General features: G+C 42.6%; 1 pseudogene and 1 gene segment (V, D, J or C); both read left to right on the forward strand.

Annotated features, from left to right (window-relative positions):
- The first annotated feature begins 3,792 nt into the window (after positions 1–3,792).
- Positions 3,793–7,433, forward strand: LOC133114993 (Ig kappa-b4 chain C region-like). The segment is given in 3 exon segments: positions 3,793–3,924; positions 4,475–4,705; positions 6,919–7,433. Coding segments are annotated over 2 exon segments (393 nt in total).
- Positions 7,434–16,769: 9,336 nt separating this feature from the next.
- On the forward strand, positions 16,770–26,551 carry LOC133114168 (Ig kappa-b4 chain C region-like; annotated as a pseudogene).

Raw genomic sequence — 26,551 nt, forward strand, 5'->3', positions numbered from 1 at the left:
AAGGCAGGTCAGTGCTCTAGCTGAGAGTTTGGATATGGCAGAGAACTATAACAGGCGTCTGAATATTCGGGTCGTGGGTCTAGCGGAAGGCACAGAAACAGAGCGCCGTTGGATTTCATGGGGGGCGACATGGCTCAGGCAGTTAGAGCAGTCGTCTGGCAGTCGGAGGGTTGCCGTTTCGATCCCCCGCCCGGGCTGTGTCGAAGTGTCCCTGAGCAAGACACCTAACCGCCAAATGCTCCTGACGAGCTAGTCGGGGCCTTGCATGGCAGCCAATCGCCATCGGTGTGTGAGTGTGTGTATGAATGGGTGAATGGAGAAGCATCAATTGTACAGTGCTTTGGATAAAGGCGCTATATAAATTCCTGCCATTTACCATTGACCATTTCTTTGAATCTTGGCTGCCCTCTGTTCTTAAAATGAATACCAAAAACGGGCGCATTAAACTGGAAAGAGCACATCGTTCGTTGGCTCCTAGATCCAATTCGAATAAGAGCCCCAGGTCAGTGCTGCTACGACTTCACACATTCAGAGACAAGCAAATGGTGATGGAAGCTGTTCGCCATGCCAGTCAGGAGGGTGCCATAATTTACAATGGCGCCAGGCTCTCTTTCTACAGCGATTTTTCATCTGCAGTGATGAAGAAACGCAAGGCATATGATGGGGTTAAACGGCACCTGCGAGAAAAGGGAATCTCGTACGCTATGCTTTTCCCGGCTACTGTGCATGTTTCCCATGGAGGCGCAAAGAAAACATTCTCCACTCAACTGGTACTAGTACATAAACTCTCTGCCTGGATCACAATCTCCAAAAGCACAAACCAAATGCACAGGATGTATCACGGCGAACACTTTGGCCCGGCCTGGGTCGAACAATACGGGTCATCTGATGCTCTTTCGTCATTTTGTGAACGTAACTAATATATTGCCTCATGGCCACGACTAGTTTAACACTATTAAGCCCTCAAAAACCTGCCAAAAGAATGGCAGTATTATCATTTCTGAAAAAAGAAGATGTCTTCATTGCTCTCCTCCAGGAGACTCATATGGTAGACAAAGATATCTCCAAGCTGTAAAAGAAGTGGGTGGTACAAGTCTTTGCAACATCGTATTCTTCTTTTAATAGGGGTGTGGCCATTTTGGTCAGTAAAAAATGATCATTTACACTCCTGGATTGTGTTAAAGACGTGGAGGGCCACTATGTGATAGTTAGGGGAATAATCTCTGCCAAAGCTATATCACTTATGAGTATATATTGTCCCCTGTGGAACCTGCTGTTTGTAAAGAACTATAAGTCCAGGGCTTTAAAAGACCAGGGCCTTAAAAGGTGGCACAGACAGGGGATAACACAGCTAGGAGATCTATTTGAGGGCCAGATTTTATTATCCTTTCAGCAGATACAGCAGCGCTTTAACCAACACAAATCTGAATTTTTTAGACATTTCATTACTAAAGACACTCCATTAATGACCAATAATATTATTTCACATGTGGAAAGAGTCTTGTCTTTACAGATAACTAAAAAGCGCATTAGTGTATTCTATAGAGCCCTAAATTCCAATTTATCTCTAACTTCCAGTGCCACTAAGCAAGCCTTGGAGAGAGACCTGGGAATCTTCATTAACGATGTGGTCTGGCAGAGAGAGTGGGAGCATACGGGTAAAATTTCTATTTGTAGCAGAACTAAACCCACACAGCTTAGAATTTTACACCGTACACATATAACACCTGTTCTTAAAAACAAAATGAATGCAAATACATCTCTGCTTTGCTGGGAGTGTGACTGGTAATTATATTCATTGGTTGTGGTCATGTGTGAAGTTGAAACAGTACTGGTCTGGTATTGTAGATGAATTGTGTCTCATTTTTGGTATTCAAATTGAATTCGACCCTATGTGCCTTCTACTGGGCCTTCCAGATTGCCATATAAAAAATAACAATCACAAGAGGTTATTCAACTTACTGTCCTTTGCTGCCAGGAAGAATATTTTGTTATTCTGGATCAAGGATACTGCCCCAACCAAAACATCGTGGCACAAATTGGTAATGGAGTGTATTCCAAATGAATACATCTCATGTATGTTGCACTCCTCCGTAGGTACCTTTCATAAAGTCTGGGACCCTTATTTAAATTATATTGGTTCTACGCTATCCTCCTCCTTATTAAAGGGGTTTCCTTAAGGGGCCTAACCTTTTCTGGTACTTCATTTGAGGGAAGCCAGTCTACATGTTACCCGGTAGTAACCTGTTATCTCCTTTATCTAAGTATACATTCTTATGATGCTGCCTGTTTTATTATTGTTATTATTATTATTATTATTATTATTATTATTATTATTATTATTATTTGTTTTTGTTTTTCCCATTGGCTGTGGGGGGTAGGGGGGAAAGGAAAGAATAGAATGTTCTCTTTTTTAAATCTATTTTTTTATTTCTTATTATCTACTCATCGGATTTGTCATGTTGTGCCTGAGCTGTGTTGTGTGTTGTATATGAAAAAAAGCAAAAAAATATTCTTTAAAATAAAAAATGAAAAAGTCAGTGAGAACCTTCTCAGGAAAAAAAATTGGTATATAATGTGAGCACTGTTTCAAAACAACATGGCTTTTTACCTGGGCAGTGATTATGAAGCAAAGTCATTTGCAAATTTTACAAATTCCATTTCTAATGAAATGTTTAGAAAAACTGATATTTAAATATACTGCCATTTTTTTGTTATTAGAGACCCTGACAGATTTAATACTAACCCTTTTAGAGCAGAGCCCCTCAGTGTCTTGGGTCAGTGCCTCCCCCCTCAGCACCTGCAGTAGGTCCCAGCTACAGCAGTGCAGTCTCTGTGCAGTCTGACTGAGGGAGGTTTTTGTACGGCTCTGTATCACTGTGTGAACACACTTTTACTGTTGATGTAATGGTAACTCTGACAGTAATAATCTCCTGCATCTTCAGCCTGAACTCCAGAGATTTTCAGTGTAAACTGGGTCCCAGATCCACTCCCACTGAAACGATCAGGAATCCCAGACTGACGAGTGGTCGAAAGATAGACCAGAAGTTTAGGAGCCTGACCAGGTTTCTGCAGGTACCAGGAGAGCCTGTCACTGTATACACTCTGACTGGCTGTACAGCTGATAGAGACAGTGTCTCCCTGTTGAACAGCCTGAGCTGATGGAGACTGAGTCACAACTATATCTGCCATTGATTCTGAAAAGGAAAACAAGGAAATGTAGGTCAATGGATAATAGTATTCTAAAATAACTCTGTTAAATTCTGACATATTTGAATATACAATCATGGCACTGTTGTGACAGAGTTGTATTGTAAAAAGCAAGCAAATAAAATTCATGGGAAAAAAATCCCAAGAATCTGTCTCACCCTGTACAAAGAGTCCCAACATCAGCAGCAGTGGAAAGACTAAACATCATCATAATGCTGCCTGTGTCAGTGTCTGTGAAAGGACTGGACAGTCACTGATCAGTACTGGGGGTCTTAAAGTGTGTGGAGCAGTGAGGCAGGACAGGTATGCAAAGCCCCTTCCTCTATACAAGTCCTGTCACACACAGTTAGAGGAGCTCTGATGTGTGAACAGCAGTGGGTCTATAGAGGGCTGGGACATGTGCACTGTTCACTGCTATTTTGACCTATTGTGATGCAGGGACTGGATGCCCCGCCCAGCTGTGCTCTCTTTTCTCTCTCTTGTGACCTGTGACCTCTCCCAGTTCCCCGTGTCTGCAGGACCATGGACAGCAGACGCAGGTCAGAGTGGAGCAGGATGAACAGCATCCTGTAATTACAGCAGTTATTCAGTGATTTGGAGCAGCTTATTATAATAATATTGTATTAAACATTATTTTTTCTTCTTTAAAATTAAAGATAAGGACAAATGTTGAATGGACACTGGATAGAGTCTCCATTTGAAGTGAATGAAAGAGTGAGTATCTTTGATTTAACAATTGGAAAACTGGTAGTAGACAGACTGACTGTAGACAGAAACACTGTTTTGTTTGTCTTGTTGCTACGTTATTACATGAAGATAAACAGGCGCTTTGAACAGACTTAAAAAATCCAATCTATTCTGTTTCCACATTTGCTCCAGTTTGGGATGACAAGTCATGTTTGAAGGCCTACATCATGTGAAGTATTGGATTCTATTTTTTGTTTATATTTCATACATTGGCGATCACATGGCATGCAAATTTCAGCACAGATGATACAATCATTGTATTATATATCCAAGGAAATCCTCAGTGGAATTATAATGTCAAGGATACAGTATTTTCAGACTTTTAAAAACCAGTTCAGCATTTTTCCTCATGTGCTGTTGTTTGGAATGCAGATCATGTTTGAAGGCCTACATCATGAATGAAAATAGTTATTTCAGATGTGATCTTCAATGCAAAAAATTATCTCTCAATCCTGAATGGTGCATAAAATCATACATCCTCCCCATAGTGTGTGCTGTTATCACTTCTTTACTGCAGTGCACAAACTGAGCAGCACAGCCACTGTGCTGGAGGCCTGTGCATCTTGTGCAGTTGACACAGGCAGGAAGCAGGCAGCCTGCAGATGAGTCTCTCTGGCAGGATGAGACAGGAGCAGCTGAGCCCACTGAAAGCCTCCCTTTCTGATCAGCACTATGGCCACTTACACACTGGCCTGTGGAGCTGCTGGTCACAGTCAGCAGCAGCACCGTCAGGATTCAACACCAGATGGTAACTTCCACTTTCATATCAGTGTTATTACCTCAGGCTACTGCTCAAAGCACAATTCAAAATGAAGTTCAAGTGGCCATTGGCTCAAGACTTTTTTAAGTTGTCGAAATTAGGTCTGTTGAAGATAAAGAAAAAGACAAATTAAAAATGATTAAAAATGGATCACTGTGGCTGTCCATGCTGCTGAATGTCTCTGGAGTGGGGCAAAAGCAGGAATCCATGATCACGTCCAAAGAGGAGGTGAATCTGCTCATTTCCCACCACTACCCCAGTCACAATCAGCATTATACACAAAATATGAGTTTAGGTATGTTTAATATGAATGATTCAGCTTTCAGAATACCATCGTAATGGTCGTTTCAAAATTCTCCAGTAGGGGACTTACGAACACAACATAGTCGGTCGGATAAACAATCTGTACAACAGGCAGGTTTTTATACAGCCAGCTAATCATACCCAATTACTGTGGTGGACTTTCGGTCGCGGGACCAAACTGGAAATCGGCAGTAAGTTTCTACTCAATAAGACCTTTCCAGATTTTCCGCAAAAATTGTTGGAGATTCGATCAGTTGGTATACACTAATTTCGCTGAAGGTTCTCGCGAATTGCTAGCATTGTATATTTCACATTATCTTTTTACAACCAAGTCAGTCGTGAAACTAAACAGAACAAAAAGCTTGAATTTGAAAAGCTCAAGAGAGTAGGATACATGTGTGTAGGATATGGCTACATAAAAAGCTTCGGGTATGCTGTTACATTATAAATGGTTGACTTGAAATCTGCGTGAAGTCGTAGGGCGGCAGTGTCTCTTGAGCAAGAGGTTTTTGTACGGCTGGTGAATGAGTCTGTATCACTGTGGTGGACTTTCGGTGGCGGAACAAAACTGTCAGTTGGACGTAAGTAATTTCTATTTCAGATATATCCGTATCGATGTTTGTGCTTTCTTTTTAAACATATTGTCATTTTACGATGTTAGATTTCTTTAATCAACTTTTTAAGGCGATGCTAAAATAACAGGAATCCTTGTAATATTAGCCATTGATTTAAAATTTTAAATCTTGCGCACATAAACGCTCAGTAGAGGAGAGTACATTTGGGTATGATGCATAAAATCAAAGAAAATGTTACACATTTTTACAAGCAAATGATTGACTCGTTTGAAAAGCGGCGTGAAGTTGCACTTGAACAGGCATAGGACGGCAGTGTCTTTTGAGCAAGAGGTTTTTGTACGGCTGGTGAATGAGTCTGTTCACTCGGGTTCACTTTCGGTGGCGGAACAAAACTGCCAATTGGAAGTAGCCTAAATCAGTTTCCGACGTTTGATGTTGGTTTGATTATTTTAATTAGCTTGGCAATTTAAACTAGCCCACTAGATTCAAACAGTGTTTTTAGCGATCGCATTGATGTTTAGAATACAGTCCTGAATTAAATTTATTTTGTGCAGTAATAAATTCATGGCATTGGTTCATTCGCTGGAATCAAAGCGGCTCTGTAGCAGTTAGTGTTCAGCCAGATGTTATTTGCGTCACCTTAATGAAATACGATAAGTCATGATATAGCCTATCAATCATAACCGGAACATTTTGAATTCTAATAAAATGCCGAAGACAAAGAGTTCTGTAGTCACAGGCTCGTGTCATAACGTTCCGTAGCTACTCGACGCCATTGTGTTGATTAAAAAAAAGAAAAAAAGAAGAGAAATGTCAATGTACTGAACATTTTTGCTGAATTGGTTAATCATTTGAAAAAAAAATTCATGATATTGTCGTATTTAGTGCGTATTTATTTTGTAAATGAGTCGGACCACAAATGAACCTTATTCTGTAGGTTTTCAGAGAGTAATACCACTATGTATTGATATATTATTTTGTAATCATAAAGTATAGATTGTAAGGATATAGCAATAAAATGTCCAACAGCTTGAGCTGCAAAAGCAAAATACAACTGTAACTTCTAAAAAACAGATTTGTTGTGGTGATGAATTTTTCATTGTAAAGTGCCATCACAGGTTCTGATAATAATGGAATCCAAGTAGATACAACCTTAAAACATGTCAATGTGCTTTATGCTGTACAAGATGAAGCAAATCAGGATAAATGATCTTCAGACACTGACATTCTCTGTATCTCAGTCATGTCTCATTGTAAGGACAGAATGATTGACACATGGGGGTGTGTCCACTCTCTGACCTCACGTCTCTCTGTGTCTCCCAGGTGACACAGTTCCCACCCTCACAGTCCTGCTCCCCTCCAGTGTGGAGCTGAAGCAGGGAAAAGCCACACTGGTGTGTCTGGCCAACAAGGGCTTCCCCTCAGACTGGACTCTGCGCTGGAAAGTGGACGGTACCAGTAGGAGCTCGGGCGTGGCCGGGAGTGTGGGGGTCCTGGGGAAGGACGGCCTGTACAGCTGGAGCAGCTCCCTGACTCTCAGTGAGAACGACTGGGTGAAGGCAGGGTCACTGACCTGTGAGGCCACAAAGGGCTCCCTGTCTGCCCCCCCTCAGACACTGAGGAGAGCCCACTGTTCTTAGTAGGCCGGGTGGAGGCCCAGCTCACACACTCTGGTCACACTGTTTTTACCCTGTTCTGCCCTCAGCCTCTCTGCTCCTTACTGCTGTCACACTGAGCTGAGCCTGTGTGTGAATCCTTCCCCCAGCCTGAGCTTTCAGTGCTAATATCTGACATGTGCTCTGCTTGTGCTCTTCAACAAATATGCCTTCTTATTTGTGATTGTGTGGTTTTGAGAATAGCTGTTAGATCAATATCATTGACATAATAAAGACTCTTTGAAGAACTACTGTGTCTCTGGCTTTTGTTATAAAAATTGATGTTTGCGCTTCTCATGATCCTGTGGTTTTTGGGCTGCCCTGTGGTTTTTAATCTCTGATTAAATCATTATTATATTCTTGCAACTGAAAATACTTTTACAAAATACCCCAAAATGTATATGAGATGATAATGATGAATATAGAACACAATCTATAGAAATGTCATTTGGCAAAGAATTTGGGTCCACAACATACCTATAACCTAATTCTGTACATTATTTATGCATAACTTGATGCATTGTTTTATTGTTTTTGGTTTATACTGATCATAATGGACTTGGCCTGAGACTAGATGGAGGTGATAAGATATTGTTTGTGAAAGAACTGATCTGGAATCAGTTCATAGTGCTCTCAGACAGACTAGATGGAGGTGATAAGAGACTGTGTGTGAAGGAACTGATCTGGAATCAGTTGAGGAGGGGCAGTCCCAGCTCTGGAGGCCTGCTGAGAGGAGCAGTGATGTGTGCAGCATGCTCAGAGCAGTTCTGTACAGCAGGATGTGTGCTCAGCTCACACTAACCCCCTGGGGACGGCCCAGACACCTGGCCACAGTGCTGCTCTATTCTGAGATTGAGTCAGTCCCACTGAGGGACAGCAGAACCAGCCTGCCCCACCTGCACATGCAAATCTGAGTTTCACCCCACAGCCCAAAATACCCACCACTGAGAGCTGTTTGAACATGAGAGGGTGGAGGGGTCATTGCTGTAGTGGAACTAGAATAATGTGGGGTAGTACCTTAGACCTGTTTTTCTGTGAATCTCCTTATAAAGATTTCCCAGCATAGTGAATTTATCATTGTAATTCATGTCTTTTTTCCTACAGAAACACTTTGAGGTGCTACATCATGCTTTCAAGTGAAAAGTCCATTCAAGAGCAATCAAGTCAAAATAATTCTTAAAATTTAAACACAAAGATGAACTAAACAAACAGAAAATGATCAATGTATGATAACAATTGTTGTGACAAACGATTAAATGAATATATAATGTATATTAAATTTTCCATCTGCATTGAACATGGTACAAAACCTGCATTCGGAAGTATTATATTCATTATTTTCTGTCATTGTGCTGCAGAGAAAGAGTTTTGTTTTATAAATCTTAGTGCACTTCTGTAATATGCATGGACATTGCATTCTTCCTTTAAAACTTCAGATACATGGATGTCAGAACAGAAGGCATTGAGGTGGTGTGCAAGCAGACGGATTAGAGAGGAGAGCGAGTCACTGTGAAGCAGGTTAATCTTTGATGACTAGATTAGGAGAAATTAAAGAAATCCTGCACAGAAATACACAGGAGTTGCCTCTCTCCAACAATCCATACGTGGAAGGAAGACACAAACTGTCAGTTGATTGAGTGTCTGAGAAACATGCCTCCAGGAAACGTAAATATATAAATAAATATTACACATTTACATTCACAATTTTGTAATTTGGCTGACGCTTTTAATCGAAGGCAATTTACAAGTGCGGGAATTCAACAGGTTAAAGCATCAAATCCATAAATAGCTAAAAAAACTTTTTTCTAATTAAGGGTTAGTGTCAGACAAGAGGGATATCAGAAGGGGAGGGAGGAAATCAGGAGCGAGGTCAAAGGTATAGTCTGAAAAGGTGTGTTTTTAGTCTACGTCGAAAGAAGATGAGGCGACCAGAGCTGGCAGTGGTCTTACTGGGGTGTAGGGAGCAATTAAAGATTGTATGTAAAGTGGGGCAGTCGCCTTAGCAGCCTGGAATACGAACACTAGTCCCTTGATGCGTGCAGCAATAGGCAGCCAGTGGAGGAGTGGGGTGACGTGAGCCGACCTGGGCTGACTGGTGATCGGGCTTGATGGCACAAGCTGGGAGACCGGCCAGGAGGGAGTTGCAGTAATCCAGACGGGAGATGAACAGCTCCTAAACTAGGAGCAGGGTGGCTTTCTCTGTCTGGAGATGACGGATACGGCGGATTTTGTAGAGAAAGAACCTGCAGCTTCTGGCAGTGGAGGATACATGTGAGGCGAGGGTGAGGTGGTTATCAAGGTTTACCCCAAGATTCTTGGCTGTATGGGAGGAGGATACTACAAAGTTTATAAAGAGGTTTATAAAGAGACTGATGCAGTCATCACTGTCTGTATGGTGTCTCTAAAGCCCCTTGTGTGTCCTACTGAGAGAGAGTCTCACATTTGCAATACTGAGTTACAACAACAATGAGAACAAAGAGATGAACACCAGGTAAGGTAATAATCAAAGAACAAATACTTGAGAAATTACTTTAAAATCAATGAACATATTTTTAAATACAATACATAGACAAAAAAAATGAAGGAAACATTCAAACAAAAAATTTTAACAGTAATTAATTAACTATAGTCAGATTCAATGAGATTCAATCTTAGGTTCTGAAAGTGTCTTAAAGGCACTAAGAAGTCCAATTTAAAAGTTTTTTGCAACTCTTTCCTAATATGGTAATAGTAATGGACTTTATCTAAAGCACGTTGCAATTGATACCTCCCCTTCACCCTTGCACACACACATACACACAGTCACGATAACTGGCCTCCATGCAAGGCAACAAGGCACCAATGTTGTGGGAGCAATTAGGGGTTAGGTGTCTTGCTCAGGAACACTTTGACACACCAAGAGAGGGAATCGGACCGGCAACCGACTGCCAAATGACCTACTGTCCTACTGTCAGCCCATGTAGCTGAAGCTTTTTATCCAAAGTGACTTACAGTTGATCAGTTGATTAGTTGGTTAAACCTGGAGCAATGTGAGGTTATGGACTTGGTGGATAAACCTGGAGCAATGTGAGGTTATGGGCTTGGTGGATAAACCTGGAGCAATGTGAGGTTATGGGCTTGGTGGTTAAACCCGGGGCTTGAAACTCCAGCCTTCCAGGTCCCAGTCATCTACCTTTGTCACCAGGCTACAGGCTGCCCCTGTATTTTGAGCAGCACACAACCAAAAACAATCTGTCCTAGGACGCTGCATCCCATCCATGAAGATTCCACACGTTTTAACCAAACTTAAATCTGTTCTGGTCATCTTTGAATCCATGCCTTAAATATACTGCATGTGTATAACTGCTTCATGACGAGAAATCCATTTTTAATAGCATGTTACTTAGTCATGAAATTCTATTCAGGCTGTCAATATATATCAAAGGATGTGTAGCTACTATTTATTGGCTCTTTTGTATGACACAACCACACTATGACTATTTTCAATTTATTTTTTTTCAAAAATCATGACCAAACCAAAAAAATAATTATGTATATTACTGAAAATTGGGGATGGGGGGATTAATACTATGATTCACACCAGAGATCTGTATCCCATCGGAATTGAAACACATTGAATTACATCAACTTCAGCAGCAGCTCTGCTATGGTTTCTGTATGTGACACAGAGCAGCTCCTCTTCAGCACAGAGAGTTCAGGGCTGCAGCTCATTGTCGCCCCCTACAGCCCTGCTGGCAGTATTGGTGTCAGAGATCAGTGCCTCCCCCCTCAGCACCTGCAGTAGGTCCCAGCTGCAGCAGTGCAGTCTCTGTGCAGTTTGACTGAGGGAGGTTTTTGTACGACTCTGTATCACTGTGTGAGTGGCCAGCTTTCGTCCTGCTGACAGTAATAATCTCCTGCATCTTCAGCCTGGACTCCAGTGATTTTCAGTGTAAACTGAGTCCCAGATCCACTCCCACTGAAACGATCAGGAATCCCAGACTGGCGAGTTGTGTCATCATAAATCAGAAGTTTTGGAGGTTGACCAGGTTTCTGCAGGTACCACTGGAGGTCGTTGGCTACACTCTCACTGGTTCTACAGCTGATAGAGACAGTGTCTCCCTGCTGAACAGCCTGAGCTGATGGAGACTGAGTCAGAACTATATCTGCCATTGATTCTGGAAAACAAAACATGGAAATGTAAAAACATAAGTATTACATCCCAATTTGGAATATTCCATAACAAAAATACAATAAAGGGTTTTATGAAATAACAAACTTTTTTTATGAAATATCATCCAAAACCCAAATTACAAATTACAATGAGAACAGAGTTTTTCACCCTGAACAAAGAGTCCCAGCATCAGCAGCAGTAGAAAGACTGACATCATCATAATGCTGCCTGTGTCAGTGTCTGTGAAAGGACTGGACAGTCACTGATCAGTACTGGGGGTCTTAAAGTGTGTGGAGCAGTGAGGCAGGACAGGTATGCAAAGCCCCTTCCTCTATACAAATCCTGTCACACAGTTAGAGGAGCTCTGATGTGTGAACAGCAGTGGGTCTATAGAGGGCTGGGACATGTGCACTTTGCGCTGATATTTTTACTCTTTCAAACATTCAGATACAAATATAATGGTTTCTGACATTGGACTGTAAAGGAAGTTGTGTACATGATCAAGAAGGGCTGAAGTGGTAAGATTGTGTAAAATACGAGTTGAATAAATGTACATGTTTTGCATTCTCGTGGCAGTTTTCCATATATATTTAATCAAAAGTAAAACACTTTTTTACTGTGGTTTTTTTTCCTGAATTCATTCTGAAGACCATCTTTCTCCATATTATCTCCATATATGTATTTCAACAACTGAAAATTATAACATGTTTAAACCAGGATTGATCTGTATTTGGTCCCTGATCTGTCTTTCCTTTCCTCCATCAATGCTGGACGCACAGGAAGCCAGCAGCCACTGCTGTTCATTCAGCTCTTTTATTAAGCTGTTGGAGGATCAGATCAGAAGCAGCAGTGATGCTCTGACCGGTCAGGCTGTGTAACAGTGTGCTGGGAGAGGTCTGGACCGAGAGGTCAGGACTGAGTGACTCACTGTTCTGGACTGAGTGACTCCACTGTTCTGGACTGAGTGACTCCACTGTTCTGGACTGAGTGACTCCACTGTTCTGGACTGCTTGCTGTTCACTGCTGCTGGGTTCTTGTCTTCAACTCATTTGCAATGAATTCATTTAGAAATTGGTATCTTTGGTCAGACCAGAGCTTCAAAACAAGAAATGCCTGATGCGCAGGGAACGATTATGAAGCAAAGTCATTTTCAATTATTTTAAATTACATAACAAAGTCTTGGGTATGCTGAAAATAAAGCCACATTTTTATGGAGGAGTTATTATTGCACACTTGCACTATTCACTGCTATTCTTAACCAGATAAAAAGTTCATTTTCGGTAATCTCTGAATCTTTTTTCTGAAATTAATTCAACCTGGTTGATTGCATATGGGCTAAGATATGTGTCTAAACTTATGTTTCATCAATTGTTCTGATGGAGGTTTCTGTATCAGAAATTATAATGTCAGTGATATAACACATGCACAGGTAATAATTCAAAACCAGGATATCCATGTGAAGTAATGTGAAGTAGAGCAGTATGAAAGTGAGTGTTTTTGTCACCATGAGCAGGTCCTTCCAAAACATTTGACGCTGTAGTTTTCAGATGATTAGAGTGAGAAGCCTTGTGTTAACAGAGGGAATACTGGCCTAATTTCTACATCAACTATGATTACTGTGATAATTTCTCCAGTGCGGCAGTGAAACCTTTTCATCATATTTTCATCACTGATTTGTTCTGTTGTCCTAATTCAGTTTGGTACATGACAGTTACAGACCCATGTAATGTTCATCATATCCTCCATAACTGTGAGAGCACAGAGAAGCTGCATCTCCATAAAGCTCATGTTCCCTGCAGCCTCTTCTTCTCACACTTCTTCTCTTCTTCGATGTCCAGCCATTGTGATGGAGGACTGCACATCCTGTTCAGCTAATACAGGCAGACTGCAGACAGATGAGAAAGGCTCTTGTGTGATGAGGCAGGGCAAACTGAGCCCACTGACACCCTCCCTCTGGTCGGTGCTGTGGCCAGTTTTGAGCTCCCTTGTGGGGCTGCTTCAAACAGTCCGCACTGGCCAGGTCTGATTTAATACCAGGCTGTGGTTTCCTCTCTGGTATTATACTGTAGTGCACGGTTTCTCAATGAGGGTGGTACCACCCCCCAGGGGCCATTCTGACATTGCAATGGGGCGCTGGAAGCACCATGGGTGAGAGGTCGGCATTTGGACTATTATAGGGGGTGTTTTTACATCACATTACATTAAATGTGATTTTATTAATCAGTGCTGCTACTGATGATAGCGCAAGGCCATGTTCAGGGTTTTTAGCCTGTGGGATGTTCTGTTTTGTACTGGGACAAGACCCTCGTAGAACAGCACCACAGAGCTGTATAAAGATGGAAGAGAGTTAGAGGTGTAGCAGCCACCACCTCTAAACATGACACATACATATCTCATAACATTAAAGGTAACATAGCTAATGGTTCAATTAGCTTCTGTTTTTTTATTTTTTTATTTTATTTATTCATTTTTTAAATTTAGACTACTTTTTCGCAGTAGGTTTACTGTTAACTTACTTTGATGTGCTGTATTTGTTCATTTTGTTGTTGACAGTTTGTTAAGTTGATTTTGTCTAATTATTAAATCATGTTGCATTGGACACTGTTCAAGTACAAAGCCTCAAGAGAGGGTGTTGGTCAAAAGAAGGTTGAGAACCCCTGCTGTAGTACTTTGACATCAGGAGCAACCATAGCACTCTGGCTCCCCCTGTGGTTGAAGTGTGTAATGGCAGCTTGTGTGATGTATGGAGAGAGTGCTCTGGAAGAACGACCCAAACAACACTGATTTAATGAGGATCTTGGAGGGAGCATGTGGTCAGTCCTGCATTGACTTTTATATTTTGTGCAAAAATGTCCTGAAATCTGTATTCAATAACCAAGAAAATGCCTCAAATCATGATAACAGCTTAAACAGAATAAATTTTGCTCAGGCCTACCTCTAAGAAAAGCACAGACATAAATACCCTTTGATGTATCAATGTATTTACACAGCCCAGGATGAAAATGAAGTTTCTGGAGAACATGGATGTGAATATGGACTTTGGGAAAGAGTAAGAGGAACAGTGTCAGAGTGGGGAGAACATTCCTCCCTCCCTGTGGTCTCTGTCAGAGTGTGGAGAACATTCCTCCCTCCCTGTGGTCTCTGTCAGAGTGTGGAGAACATTCCTCCCTCCCTGTGGTCTCGGTCAGGGGAAATTATATCTGGGGTGAGCTGCACTTGCATCACTGAACAAATGCAGGACTCATTGCTGAAATGCAAGTTCTCTGCACTCTGAACTCTGTTGACTTCTCTGAATCACCTCAGTAATCTTTGAATGGTCTGTAGATGTCAGCTCATTCCTATTTTGGATGATTTTCTGAAGATTTTGGGAATGTATACAAATAAAAAATATATATATTTTTAAAAAGAATAAAAAGAAAATTGCACTTACGATGACTGTTATCTTTTTGTTGAGAACAGCCCTTCCTGTGTCTTTTACTAGTTATGGATTTGATGCTTTTAACCTGTGGAAGAACCTATGCACTTGTAAATTGCTTTGGATTAAAAGCATGTGCGAAATTACAAAATTGTTAAAATGTTTTAAAAATGAATATATTATCCAGGAAATGTACAGGATCTCCTCGTCAAATTTAAGGTTACAATGACCAAAATTCAAATTCTGATCAAATTCTGATTTAACCCTGTTGAAACCTCTAATAGAGTAGGCACAAAAATGATCATCAAAACATGTACTCTGTTTTAGAGAAAATGAACCAAATTTCTCCTCATGTCTCAAGTGTTTTTTTGTTTTTTAAATGAGACGTTTTAAACATACTAAAAAAATTGACCCTTAGAAGAAGATTGTCATTTACATTGAGAGAAAGTGCATTAAATTTGAGAATATGAGAGTTATTATTGCATAAAGTAGTTCAGTGTTTTAGCGCAGAGCCCCTCAGTGTCTCGGGTCAGTGCTCCCCCCTCAGCACCTGCAGTAGGTCCCAGCTGCAGCAGTGCAGTCTCTGTGCAGTCTGACTGAGGGAGGTTTTTGTATGGCTCTGTATCACTGTGTGAATACACTTTTACTGTTGATGTAGTGGTAACTCTGACAGTAATAATCTCCTGCATCTTCAGCCTGGACTCCAGTGATTTTCAGTGTAAACTGAGTCTCAGATCCACTTCCACTGAAACGATAAGGAATCCCAGACTCGCGTGTTGTAGCATAATTAATCAGAAGTTTATGAGCCTGACCAGGTTTCTGCAGGTACCAGTAGAGACATTGGCCCTTGCTTGAGCGGTCGTAAACACTCTGACTGGCTGTACAGCTGATAGAGACAGTGTCTCCCTGCTGAACAGCCTGAGCTGATGGAGACTGAGTCACAACTATATCTGCCATTGATTCTGAAAAGGAAAATAAGAAAATGTAGGTCAATGGATAATAGTATTATAAAATAACACTGTTAAATTCTGACATATTTGAATATACAATCATGGCACTGTTATGACAGAGTGGTATTGTAAAAAGCAAGCAAATCAAATATAAAATGTCATCAAAATCCCAAGCTAAATCGTATCTGTCTCACCCTGTACAAAGAGTCCCAATATCACCAGCAGTAGAATGTTTGACATCATTATAATGCTGCCAGTGTCAGTGTCTCTGAAAGGACTGGACGGTCACTGATCAGTACTGGGGGTCTTAAAGTGTGTGGAGCAGTAAGACAGGACAGATATGCAAAGTCCCTTCCTCTATACAAATCCTGTCACAAACAGTTAGAGGAGCTCTGATGTGTGAATCACAGTGGTTCTACAGACTATTCACTGCTATTTTTTATCTGTCTCACATTCATTTATCAATACACAGTCCCCTCCAAAAGTATCAGAACAGTCATGCCAATTTCTTTGTTTTTGTAATACACTGAATACATTTGGAGTTCAGATAAAATGTAAATAATTCACACACAAAAACATTGGCACTTGGTAGAATATCCCTTGCTTGCAATCTGGTTTTGTGATGCTTTCCCAGGCTTTTACTACAGCCACTTTCAGTTGTAGTTTGTTGTCTCAATTTTCTTCCTCAGGAGGTTGTGGCGACCCTGCTCCTGCATACTGCGCCACGTGGGTGGAAAACCCCCGGAAGACCTGCACCACGCAACCACGCAACAGTTACACATTGGGAGAGGTGTGCGACAGAGTGTATTTCTCTAGAGAGGTGATGGGGAGATCAGCACCATGGAGAGAGACACCTCTACCTGCAGTCCAGGACCCCGGACAGCACATGTGAGTGCACAGTCTGGAAAAGTACTAACTCAGCTGCAGCCCTTTTTCCATAATGAGCAGGGGAGAATTTAAGGCGCGGTCGAGGCTGGTGTGCATTAGTGTTCTGCAGTGGGATGGTAGCATTTGCTCCTGGATTCGTTAAGTATAATTTGTTTGTTTGCTGTTTCTAATTCAGTTTAGTTGTCAATGTAGAGTTCTGCTGTGTATTTGTTTGTTTGTTTGTTAGCTAATACAAGTGGTGTTTATTTAGATTACAGTGAAACTGGGTTAGGTGTTTGTTTCTCTCAGGTGAGCTAGCCTATTGAGTTAGGCTATTGTCTTCACTGGCTGGCAGGCCACAGCTTTTGTTGTAGGAGGAGCCAATAGTTTGCACCCTGTTCAGGGTATAATTACTGGCACACCTGAACTCACTTCAGTGTTCTCCAGTGGGTTGGTAGCATTTTCTGTATTCAGTGTCAGCTAGTTATTTAAGCCGTTGTGTAGCGCACCAGCAGCAGCTGGGTGCGGCAGCCTCGGCTACTTGCCTCGGCGTACAAAGTTGCACGTGTACAAAGTCGAGGTTGTCTATCTACGGGTGTCCATCGAGGCTGTCTGAGAGCGTGATGTTTGATTTTGTTTTTGCTGCCTGCCCTCACTTCACTGCGTAGGATTCCTCTTGTCCTCCCTAGTTCCCTCCATGTGTTTCCTTCCCATCCCTGTCCTCTCTCCTCTCCCCAGGTCCCAGTCAGGTAGGAGGTTCGCTTCCCGCCAACATGGGCAGAATATCTCAAACCTCATCTTCCCTCCCAGATCCACTGGTATTGATCTCTGTGTGGCTGGTGGCCTCTGGAACTGCCAGTCCGCCATCCAGAAAGTAGACTTCATATCTGCCTCTGCCTCCCACCTCAACCTTGACTTTCTTGCTTTAACCAAAACGTGGCTCTCACCAGAGGACACAGCCATCCCGGCTGCCCTTTCCTCTGCCTTCTCTTTTTCCCACATACCCAGAACCTCTGGCAGAGCAGGTGGCACAGGTCTCCTGATCTCATCCTCTCCTGTGTCTTCTCCTCATCCCTCTCCTTCTCCTCTTTTGAATTTCATGCAGTTTCTGTTACTTTGCCGTGCAAACTTTATTATTGTTGTTTATCGCCCCCAGGGTCCTCTGGGGAGCTTCTTCTGATTAAGATGGACATCATCCTTAGCTCCTTACCAGTCAATGACACCCCCCTGATCCTCCTGGGTGACTTCAACCTCAACTCAGAGTCCACCCAGTCTACCTTTCTCTCCCTCCTTTCTTCTTTTGACCTTACCCTCACTCTTTCCCCTCCCACTCACAAAGCAGGCAACCTTCTTGACCTCATCTTCACAAGGAGCTGTACAACAACCAACCTCTCTGTAACACCACTCCATATACACTGGTGTGAAAAAGTGTTTTCCCCCTTCCTGATTTCTTTTTTTTTATTTATTTTTTTTCTTCATGTTTGTCACACTTAAATGTTTCAGATCATCAAACAAATTTAAATAGTAGTCAAAGACAACACAAGTAAACACAAAATGCAGTTTTTAAATGAAGGTTTTTATTATTAAGGGAGACAAAAAATCCAAACCTACATGGCCCTGTGTGAAAAAGTGATTGCCCCCCCTGTTAAAACATAACTTAACTGTGGTTTCTCAAACCTGAGTTCAATTTCTCTAGCCACACCCAGGCCTGATAACTGCCACACCTGTTCTCAATCAAGAAATCACTTAAATAGGACCTCCCTGACAAAGTGAAGTAGACCAAATGATCCTCAAAAGCTAGACATCATGCTGAGATCTAAAGAAATTCAGGAACAAATGAGAAGGATCTCAATTACTTTCTATCAGTCTGGAAAAGGTTATAAAGCCATTTCTAAAGCTTTGGGACTCCAGCAAACCACAGTGAGAGCCATTATCCACAAATGGCGAAAACATGGAACAGTGGTGAACCTTCCCAGGAGTGGCTGGCCAACCAAAATTACCTGAAGAGCGCAGCGACGACTCATCCAAGAACTCACAAAAGACCCCACAACAACATCCAAAGAACTGCAGGCCTCACTTGCCTCAGTTAAGGTCGGTGTTCATGACTCCACCATAAGAAAGAGACTGGGCAAAAATGGCCTGCATGGCAGAGTTCCAAGACAAAAACCACTGCTGAGCAAAAATAACTTAATGGCTTGTCTCAATTTTGCCAGAAAACATCTTGATGATCCCCAAGAACATCATACCAACAGTAAAATATGGTGGTGGTAGTGTGATGGTCTGGGGCTGTTTTGCTGCTTCAGGACCTGGAAGACTTGCTGTGATAAATGGAACCATGAATTCTGCTGTCTACCAAAAAATCCTGAAGGAGAATATCCAGCCATCTGTTCGTGACCTCAAGCTGAAACGAACTTGGGTTCTGCAGCAGGACAATGATCCAAAACACACCAGCAAGTCCACCTCTGAATGGCTGAAGAAAAACAAAATGAAGACTTTGGAGTGGCCTAGTCAAAGTACTGACCTGAATCCTATTGAGATGCTGTGGCATGACCTTAAAAAGGCGGTTCATGCTCGAAAACCCTCCAATGTGGCTGAATTACAACAATTCTGCAATGATGAGTGGGCCAAAATTCCTCCACAGCGCTGTAAGAGACTGCAAGTTATCGCAAACGCTTGATTGCAGTTGTTGCTGCTAAGGGTGGCCCAACCAGTTATTAGTTTTAGGGGGCAATCACTTTTTCACACAGGGCCATGTAGGTTTGGATTTTTTTTTCTCCCTTAATAATAAAAAACCTTCATTTAAAAACTGCATTTTGTGTTTACTTGTGTTGTCTTTGACTAATATTTAAATTTGTTTGATCTGAAACATTTAAGTGTGACAAACAAAAAAATAAGAAATCAGGAAGGGGGCAAACACTTTTTCACACCACTGTATCTGACCACTCCTTCATCTCTTTTTCTCTTCCACTCTCCTCTAACACCCATCCATCTCTCCCACTGTCACCTGTCGGCGGAACCTACGTCACCTGTCTTCCTCCACCCTCTCATCTACAATCCTCTCCTCCCTACTATCCGCGGAGTCTTTCTCTCGACTGTCTCCAGATGATGCTGCTACAACTCTCATGTCCTCCCTCTCATCTTCCTTTGACTCTCTGTGTCCCCTCACCACCAAACTAGCTTGGGCCTCCCCCCCTAGTCCTTGGCTTTCTGATGCTCTACGAGCTGTCCGAACCGAACTGCAGGCAGCGGAGAGAAAATGGAAAAGGTCCTGTCTCCCCAGTGATATCCATGGCTTCCTTCCATGCCCTCTTATCATCTTTCCATTCCTCTGTCTCTCTAGCTAAATCTTCCTTCTTTCACTCGAAAATTAACGCGGCCGCCTCTAATCCCCGCAAACTGTTTTCAACCTTCATCTCTCTTCTGCCCCCCCCACCCCCCTCATCACTCACACCTGATGACTTCATCTCCTTCTTTGAAAAGAAGGTTGATGCCATTCGCAATTCCTTCTCACAACCCTCTCCCCCTGCTGACCCTCCTACCTTCCCCAACTCCCTAGCCTCCTTTTCTCCCCTCTCTGACGCCCACACATTGAAACTCCTTACATCCCACCACCCAACCACCTGTCCTCTTGATCCCATCCCCTCTCCCCTCCTACAATCTATATCCAATGACATTCTCCCTTTTCTCTCCTCTCTAATCAACACCTCCCTCTCTTCCGGCACCATGCCCTCTTCCCTGAAGAGGGCCAGAGTCACTCCCCTGCTCAAAAAACCTACTCTTGACCCCTCTGCCCTGAACAACTACCGGCCTGTCTCTCTTCTTCCCTTTCTCGCTAAAACTCTGCAACGGGCGGTCTGCTCCCAACTGTCCACTTATCTTCTCCAGAACAATCTCCATGACCCCAACCAGTCTGGCTTCAAGAGTGGCCACTCCACTGAGACCGCCCTGCTCGTGGTCACTGAGGCACTCCACTCTGCTAAAGCCAAATCCCTCTCCTCTGTCCTCATCTTCCTCGACCTGTCGGCCGCCTTCGATACAGTCAACCATGAGATTTTGCTCTCATTGCTGTCTGGGATGGGTGTCACAAGGTCTGCACTCGCTTGGTTTTCCTCCTACCTCTCTGGTCGCTCCTACCAGGTGACTTGGAGGGGCTCAGTCTCTGACCCTCACCCCCTACAAACTGTCCCGCAGGGCTCAGTTCTTGGGCCTCTCTTCATCTCGCTATACACCATGTCTCTTGGTTCTGTTATCTCTTCCCATGGCTTTTCTTATCATTCTTACGCTGATGACACCCAACTCTTTATTTCCTTCCCCCCCGACACCCAAGTCACCACACAGATCTCTGCCTGCTTGGCAGATATCTCTGCGTGGATGATTTCCCACCACCTGAAGCTCAACCTTGCCAAAACTGAGCTTCTCTACATCCCTGCTAAGTCCTCTCCGTCAATCGACCTCTCACTGACTGTTGAGGGCTTTGTAGTTTCTTCCTCCTGTACAGCAAAGAATCTTGGGGTGACTCTTGATAACTGCCTCACCCTGGCTCCACAAGTATCCTCCACTGCCAGAACCTGCAGGTTCTTTCTGTATAATATACGCCGTATCCATCATCTTCTGACGGAGAAAGCCACCCAGCTCCTAGTCCAGGCGCTTGTCATTTCCCGCCTGGATTACTGCAACTCCCTCCTAGCCGGTCTCCCAGCGTGTGCCATCAAACCCCTCCAGCTGGTCCAGAATGCTGCAGCCCGCCTGATCACCAGTCAGCCCAGGTCGGCTCATGTCACCCTGCTTCTCATTGACCTCCACTGGCTTCCTATTGCCGCACACATCCGTTTCAAGACCCTAGTGTTGGCATTTCAGGCTGGGGGACTGCCCCACCACATACAATCCTTGATCACTCCCTACTCCCCAGCTAGACCACTCCGGTCTGCCGGCTCTGGTCGCCTTATGGCCCTCTCTACGTGCACCTGGCGGTCGAGCTGCACGTTCACGCCTGTTTTCCGTTCTGATTCCTCAGTGGTGGAATGACTTGCCTACCACTGTCAGGACAGCAGAATCCCTCCCCTTATTTCGACACAAACTAAAAACACACCTTTTCAAACCCTACCTTAGTCCTCCCTCCTGATTTCCCCCACCCCTCCTTTCTGATATCCCTATCCTTGTCTAACCCCCCGATAAAAAATAAATAAATAAATAATAATAATAATAATAATATTGCACTTCTGATGAGGACTATATGTTTAGAACAGCATTCCATGTGTATTTTCCTAGTTATGGATGTGATGCTTTGACTTGTGGTAGAACCAATGCACTTGTAAGTCGCTTTGGATTAAAAGCGTCTGCCAAATGACAAAAATGTAAAATGTAAATGGCTGCAAACGGAGTCAGTCGGCGCCTATTCTGAGGAAGGAAGAGGCAGAGAGAGGGAGGACCAGCTGCCGTACTGACCCAGAGGATTGAACCTAAAAGAGACCCCACCGTTACCAACGGACACGTGAGGATAATAAAGCACCTTAAACTTACCCTCTCCCTTTGTGCTTCCCCCACCCCTGACGTGGCCCAGGAGGGAAGGAGGAAGGAGGCCCTGAAGAATGGTTTCCAGCTGGGCCCACCCATTGCCCTCAGGATCCACCCCGAGGCACCACAAGGTGAAATGCTTGCCATCAAACTTTGTTCCAGAACTGTTGTGGCTCATATCTGCACTTCTTTGCTAATTGTAATCTTGCCTTCCGATTCTTACTAATGATGAATGGTTTGCATCTTGTGATATAGCCTCTATATTGCTGCTCTCTTTGAATGGTTGATTGAGATATCGCCACCCCTGCCCTGTGGAGATTGTTTGTTTGTGATGTCACTGACTGATATTTCGGGTTTTTTCTTCCCAGCTCTCACAATGTTTCTGCTCTTGATTTCCTTGGTTGACCTGTTTGTCTGTTGCTCAGTATGCCCCTCCTTTCTTCTTGTTGGGTTATCTTTTCTAACAAAATTCAGTCTTCATAGACAAAACCCAAGGCTAGAACCAAGAGTAGACTCATTAACCCCCTGGTGGGGGTTAATGGTGTATGCTCCTGGGGTTAAATTACTTTACAGCCACATATTGCCACAGAACCAGAGGAATCCAGCAAGCTGACCAGCGCCATGAGTGACAATGCCAGATTTGAATCATTTCCGCCTTACAATATCCTTCACCCAAAAGTGTCACAGAGCAGAATACTGGAACCACACGCAGACTGAGAGAAAGAGGGATCTTAATTCATCAGGTCGGACAGGTACAGCCAAAAAACAGGAACAGCACTTAGTGATCGGACAGGCAAGGGTCAAAACCAGAAGTCAGTCCGATGGGGCAGGCAGGGGCAGGGAAGGATCTTGGAGGAGGAGAGGAGGCTGAGGATAGGACGGGATGGGAAGCAGGAACACAAGAGTAGGTAAGCAGGCAGGGAACCAGAGCAGGAGCGGGAAGGTAACCGGAACAGGAGCGGGCAGGCAGGTAACAGGGAATGAGCCGCAAGATCTCAGACCTCAAACTCAAAGGCAAGGCACAAGACAATCTGGCGAAGGATGAAGAAAACAGACAGGCTAAAATACAAGACTAACAAGGAAACAATGAGGATCAGGTGGGTGCAATGAAACATGAGGGAACAAATATCAGGTGTGGGGGTCGTGGTCAGGAAAAGAGTAAACTCAAAACATGGAAGGGAACACAGAACTCTGAAAACACATAGAAAAACAAATCAGGAAATAACTAGGATATAGGGGCACAGGATGTGACAAGAAGAGCATGATATAATATAATTTTGTCTTCATTTGCAGTTAGTGCTAATTTTACAGTTTAATACAATTTGCTTCATTATCAGTTGTATAGATATCATAAAACTATAGTAACTAAAGAAGGAAAGAAGGAACGTCACTGAATCAGGAAATAAACAATTAAAATCTTTTTAGTATATCATGGATTAACTGTCACTGAATATTTCCCTGTTCCTGACTGATGTCCTTGACTTTCTAAGCTCCCATAAAAGACTGTCATGAGAATACACAAAATTTAAATGTATTCAATACGTACACTCAGCTTGTTAATGCAAATATTTAATCAGCCAATCCTGTGGCAGCAACTACATGCATAAAAGCATGCAGACATGGTCAAATGTCCGAATGGGAAAGAAATGTGATGGGACTGTGGGATGATTGTTGGTGCCAGGCAAAGTGGTTTGAGTTTCTCAGAAACTGCTGATCTCCTGGAATGTTCAAGCATAACAGTCTCTAGAGTTTGCAGAAAATGGTGTCAGTGAAAAATTTTACACAGAATGTGAGTTTAAATATGTTTAATATGAATGATTCAAATTAGGAAAAATTTTATTAAATGAACTTGGAGAAACCTGTATCCACTTGCTGATCAGCTTTCTGAATGGCATCGTAACGGTCGTTTCAAAATTCACCAGTAGGGGACTTACGAACACTACACAGTCGGTCGGATCAACTATCTGTACAACAGGCAGGTTTTTGTACAGCTAGTTAATCATACCCAATCACTGTGGTGGACTTTCGGTGGCGGGACCAAACTGGAAATCGGCAGTAAGTTTCTACTCAATAAGACCTTTCAAGATTTTCCGCAAGTGTATATATTTTAATTAAATTAATTTAGCAGAAAGTTTTTGCGAATTGCTAGCATTGCATATTTTACATTATATCGTATTAAAGCCGAGTCAGTCGGTAAGCTGGACAGAACAAAAACATGAATTTGAAAAGCTCAAGAGAGTAGGATACATTTATGTAGGATATGGCTACATAAAAAGCTTTGGGTATGCTGTTACACATTATAAATGGTTGACTTAAAATCTGCGTGAAGTCAGAATGAAAAAGGCATGGGACGGAAGTGTCTCTTGAGCAAGAGGTTTTTGTACGGCTGGTGAATGAGTCTGTATCACTGTGGTGGACTTTCGGTGGCGGAACAAAACTGTCAGTTGGACGTAAGTAATTTCTCTTTCAGATACACCCATATCGATGTTTGTGCTTTCTTTTTTAATATAATTTCATTTTACGATGTTAGATTTCGTGAATCAAAATGAATAATTCTCCCGATGGTTAAATAATAGGAATGTCAGATTAGTAATTGATTTTAAATTATTTTTAATCTTGCCAAATAAACGCTCAGTAGAGTTGAATACATTTGCGTATGATGCATAAAATCAAAGAAGATGTGAAGTTAGAATGCACTTGAACAGGCATAGGACGGCAGTGTCTTTTGAGCAAGAGGATTTTGTACGGCTGGTGAATGAGTCTGTTCACTCGGGTTCATTTTCGGTGGCGGAACAAAACTGTCAACTGGAAATAGCCTAAGTAATATCTTTCAGATGGGTTACGTCCATATCGATATTTTTGCTGTATTTTTTAATATACTGCAAGTTTCCGACGTCAGATGTTGGACATTAAAATGTTGTCATTATGATGCGTGAGTGAACAAAAAACTAAATTATTTGAATAAGCTTGGCAATTTAAACTACCCACTTGATTCAAACAGTGTTTTTAGCTATCGCATTGATGTTTAGAATACAGTCGTGCATGAACTTTATTCCGTGCAGTAATAAATAAATAACATTGGTTCATTCGGTGGAATCAAAGCGGCTCTGTAGCAGTTTGAAGTGCAGCCACATTAATGAAATACGATAAGTCATGATATAGCTTAGCCTATCAATCATAACCGGACAATTTTGAATTCTAATAAAATGCCAAAGACAAAGAGTTCTTTATTTTACATACTTCAATAAAATAGGATCGTTTCATCATATTCGACTTTATTTTTTAATTTTGGTGAATGAATAACACGTCTATTACATGACACATTTCTGTTATGTAGTCCCAGGCTCGTGTCATAACGTTCCGTAGCTACTCGACACCATTGGGTTGAATAAAAAGAGAAATGTCAATGTACTGAACATTTTTTCTGAACTGGTTAATCATTTGAAAAGATTTTTAATTATATTGTTGTCGTTAACGTTATTCTGTAGGTTTTTAGAGCATAATACCATTATCTATGATGTTATTTTGTAATCAAAGTATGAATTATAAGGATGTAGCAATAAGATATCTCACAGTTTGAGATGCAAAAGCAAAATGCAACTGTAGCTACTACAAAACAGTTTTGTTTTAGTGATGAATTTTTCATTGTAAAGTGCAGTCACAGGTTCTGGTAATAATGGAACCCAAGTAGATAGAACCTTAAAACATGTCATGTGCTTTATGCTGTACAAGATGAAGCAAATCAGGATAAATGATCTTCAGCCACTGCCTATGAGTAGCACCTGACATTCTCTGTGTCTCAGTCATGTCTCATTGTAAGGACAGAATGATTGACACATGGGGGTGTGTCCACTCTCTGACCTCACGTCTCTCTGTGTCTCCCAGGTGACACAGTTCCCACCCTCACAGTCCTGCCCCCCTCCAGTGTGGAGCTGAAGCAGGGAAAGGCCACACTGTTGTGTCTGGCCAACAAGGGCTTCCCCTCAGACTGGACTCGCTGCGCTGGAAAGTGGACGGTACCAGTACGAGCTCGGGCGTGGCCGGGAGTGTGGGGGTCCTGGGGAAGGACGGCCTGTACAGCTGGAGCAGCTCCCTGACTCTCAGTGAGAACGACTGGGTGAAGGCAGGGTCACTGACCTGTGAGGCCACAAAGGGCTCCCTGTCTGCCCCCCCTCAGACACTGAGGAGAGCCCACTGTTCTTAGTAGGCTGGGTGGAGGCCCAGCTCACACACTCTGGTCACACTGTTTTTACCCTGTTCTGCCCTCAGCCTCTCTGCTCCTTACTGCTGTCACACTGAGCTGAGCCTGTGTGTGAATCCTTCCCCCAGCCTGAGCTTTCAGTGCTAATATCTGACATGTGCTCTGCTTGTGCTCTTCAACAAATATGCATTCTTATTTGTG

The sequence above is a fragment of the Conger conger genome, chromosome 16 (assembly GCF_963514075.1).
Source record: "Conger conger chromosome 16, fConCon1.1, whole genome shotgun sequence".
Classification (NCBI taxonomy): domain Eukaryota; kingdom Metazoa; phylum Chordata; class Actinopteri; order Anguilliformes; family Congridae; genus Conger; species Conger conger.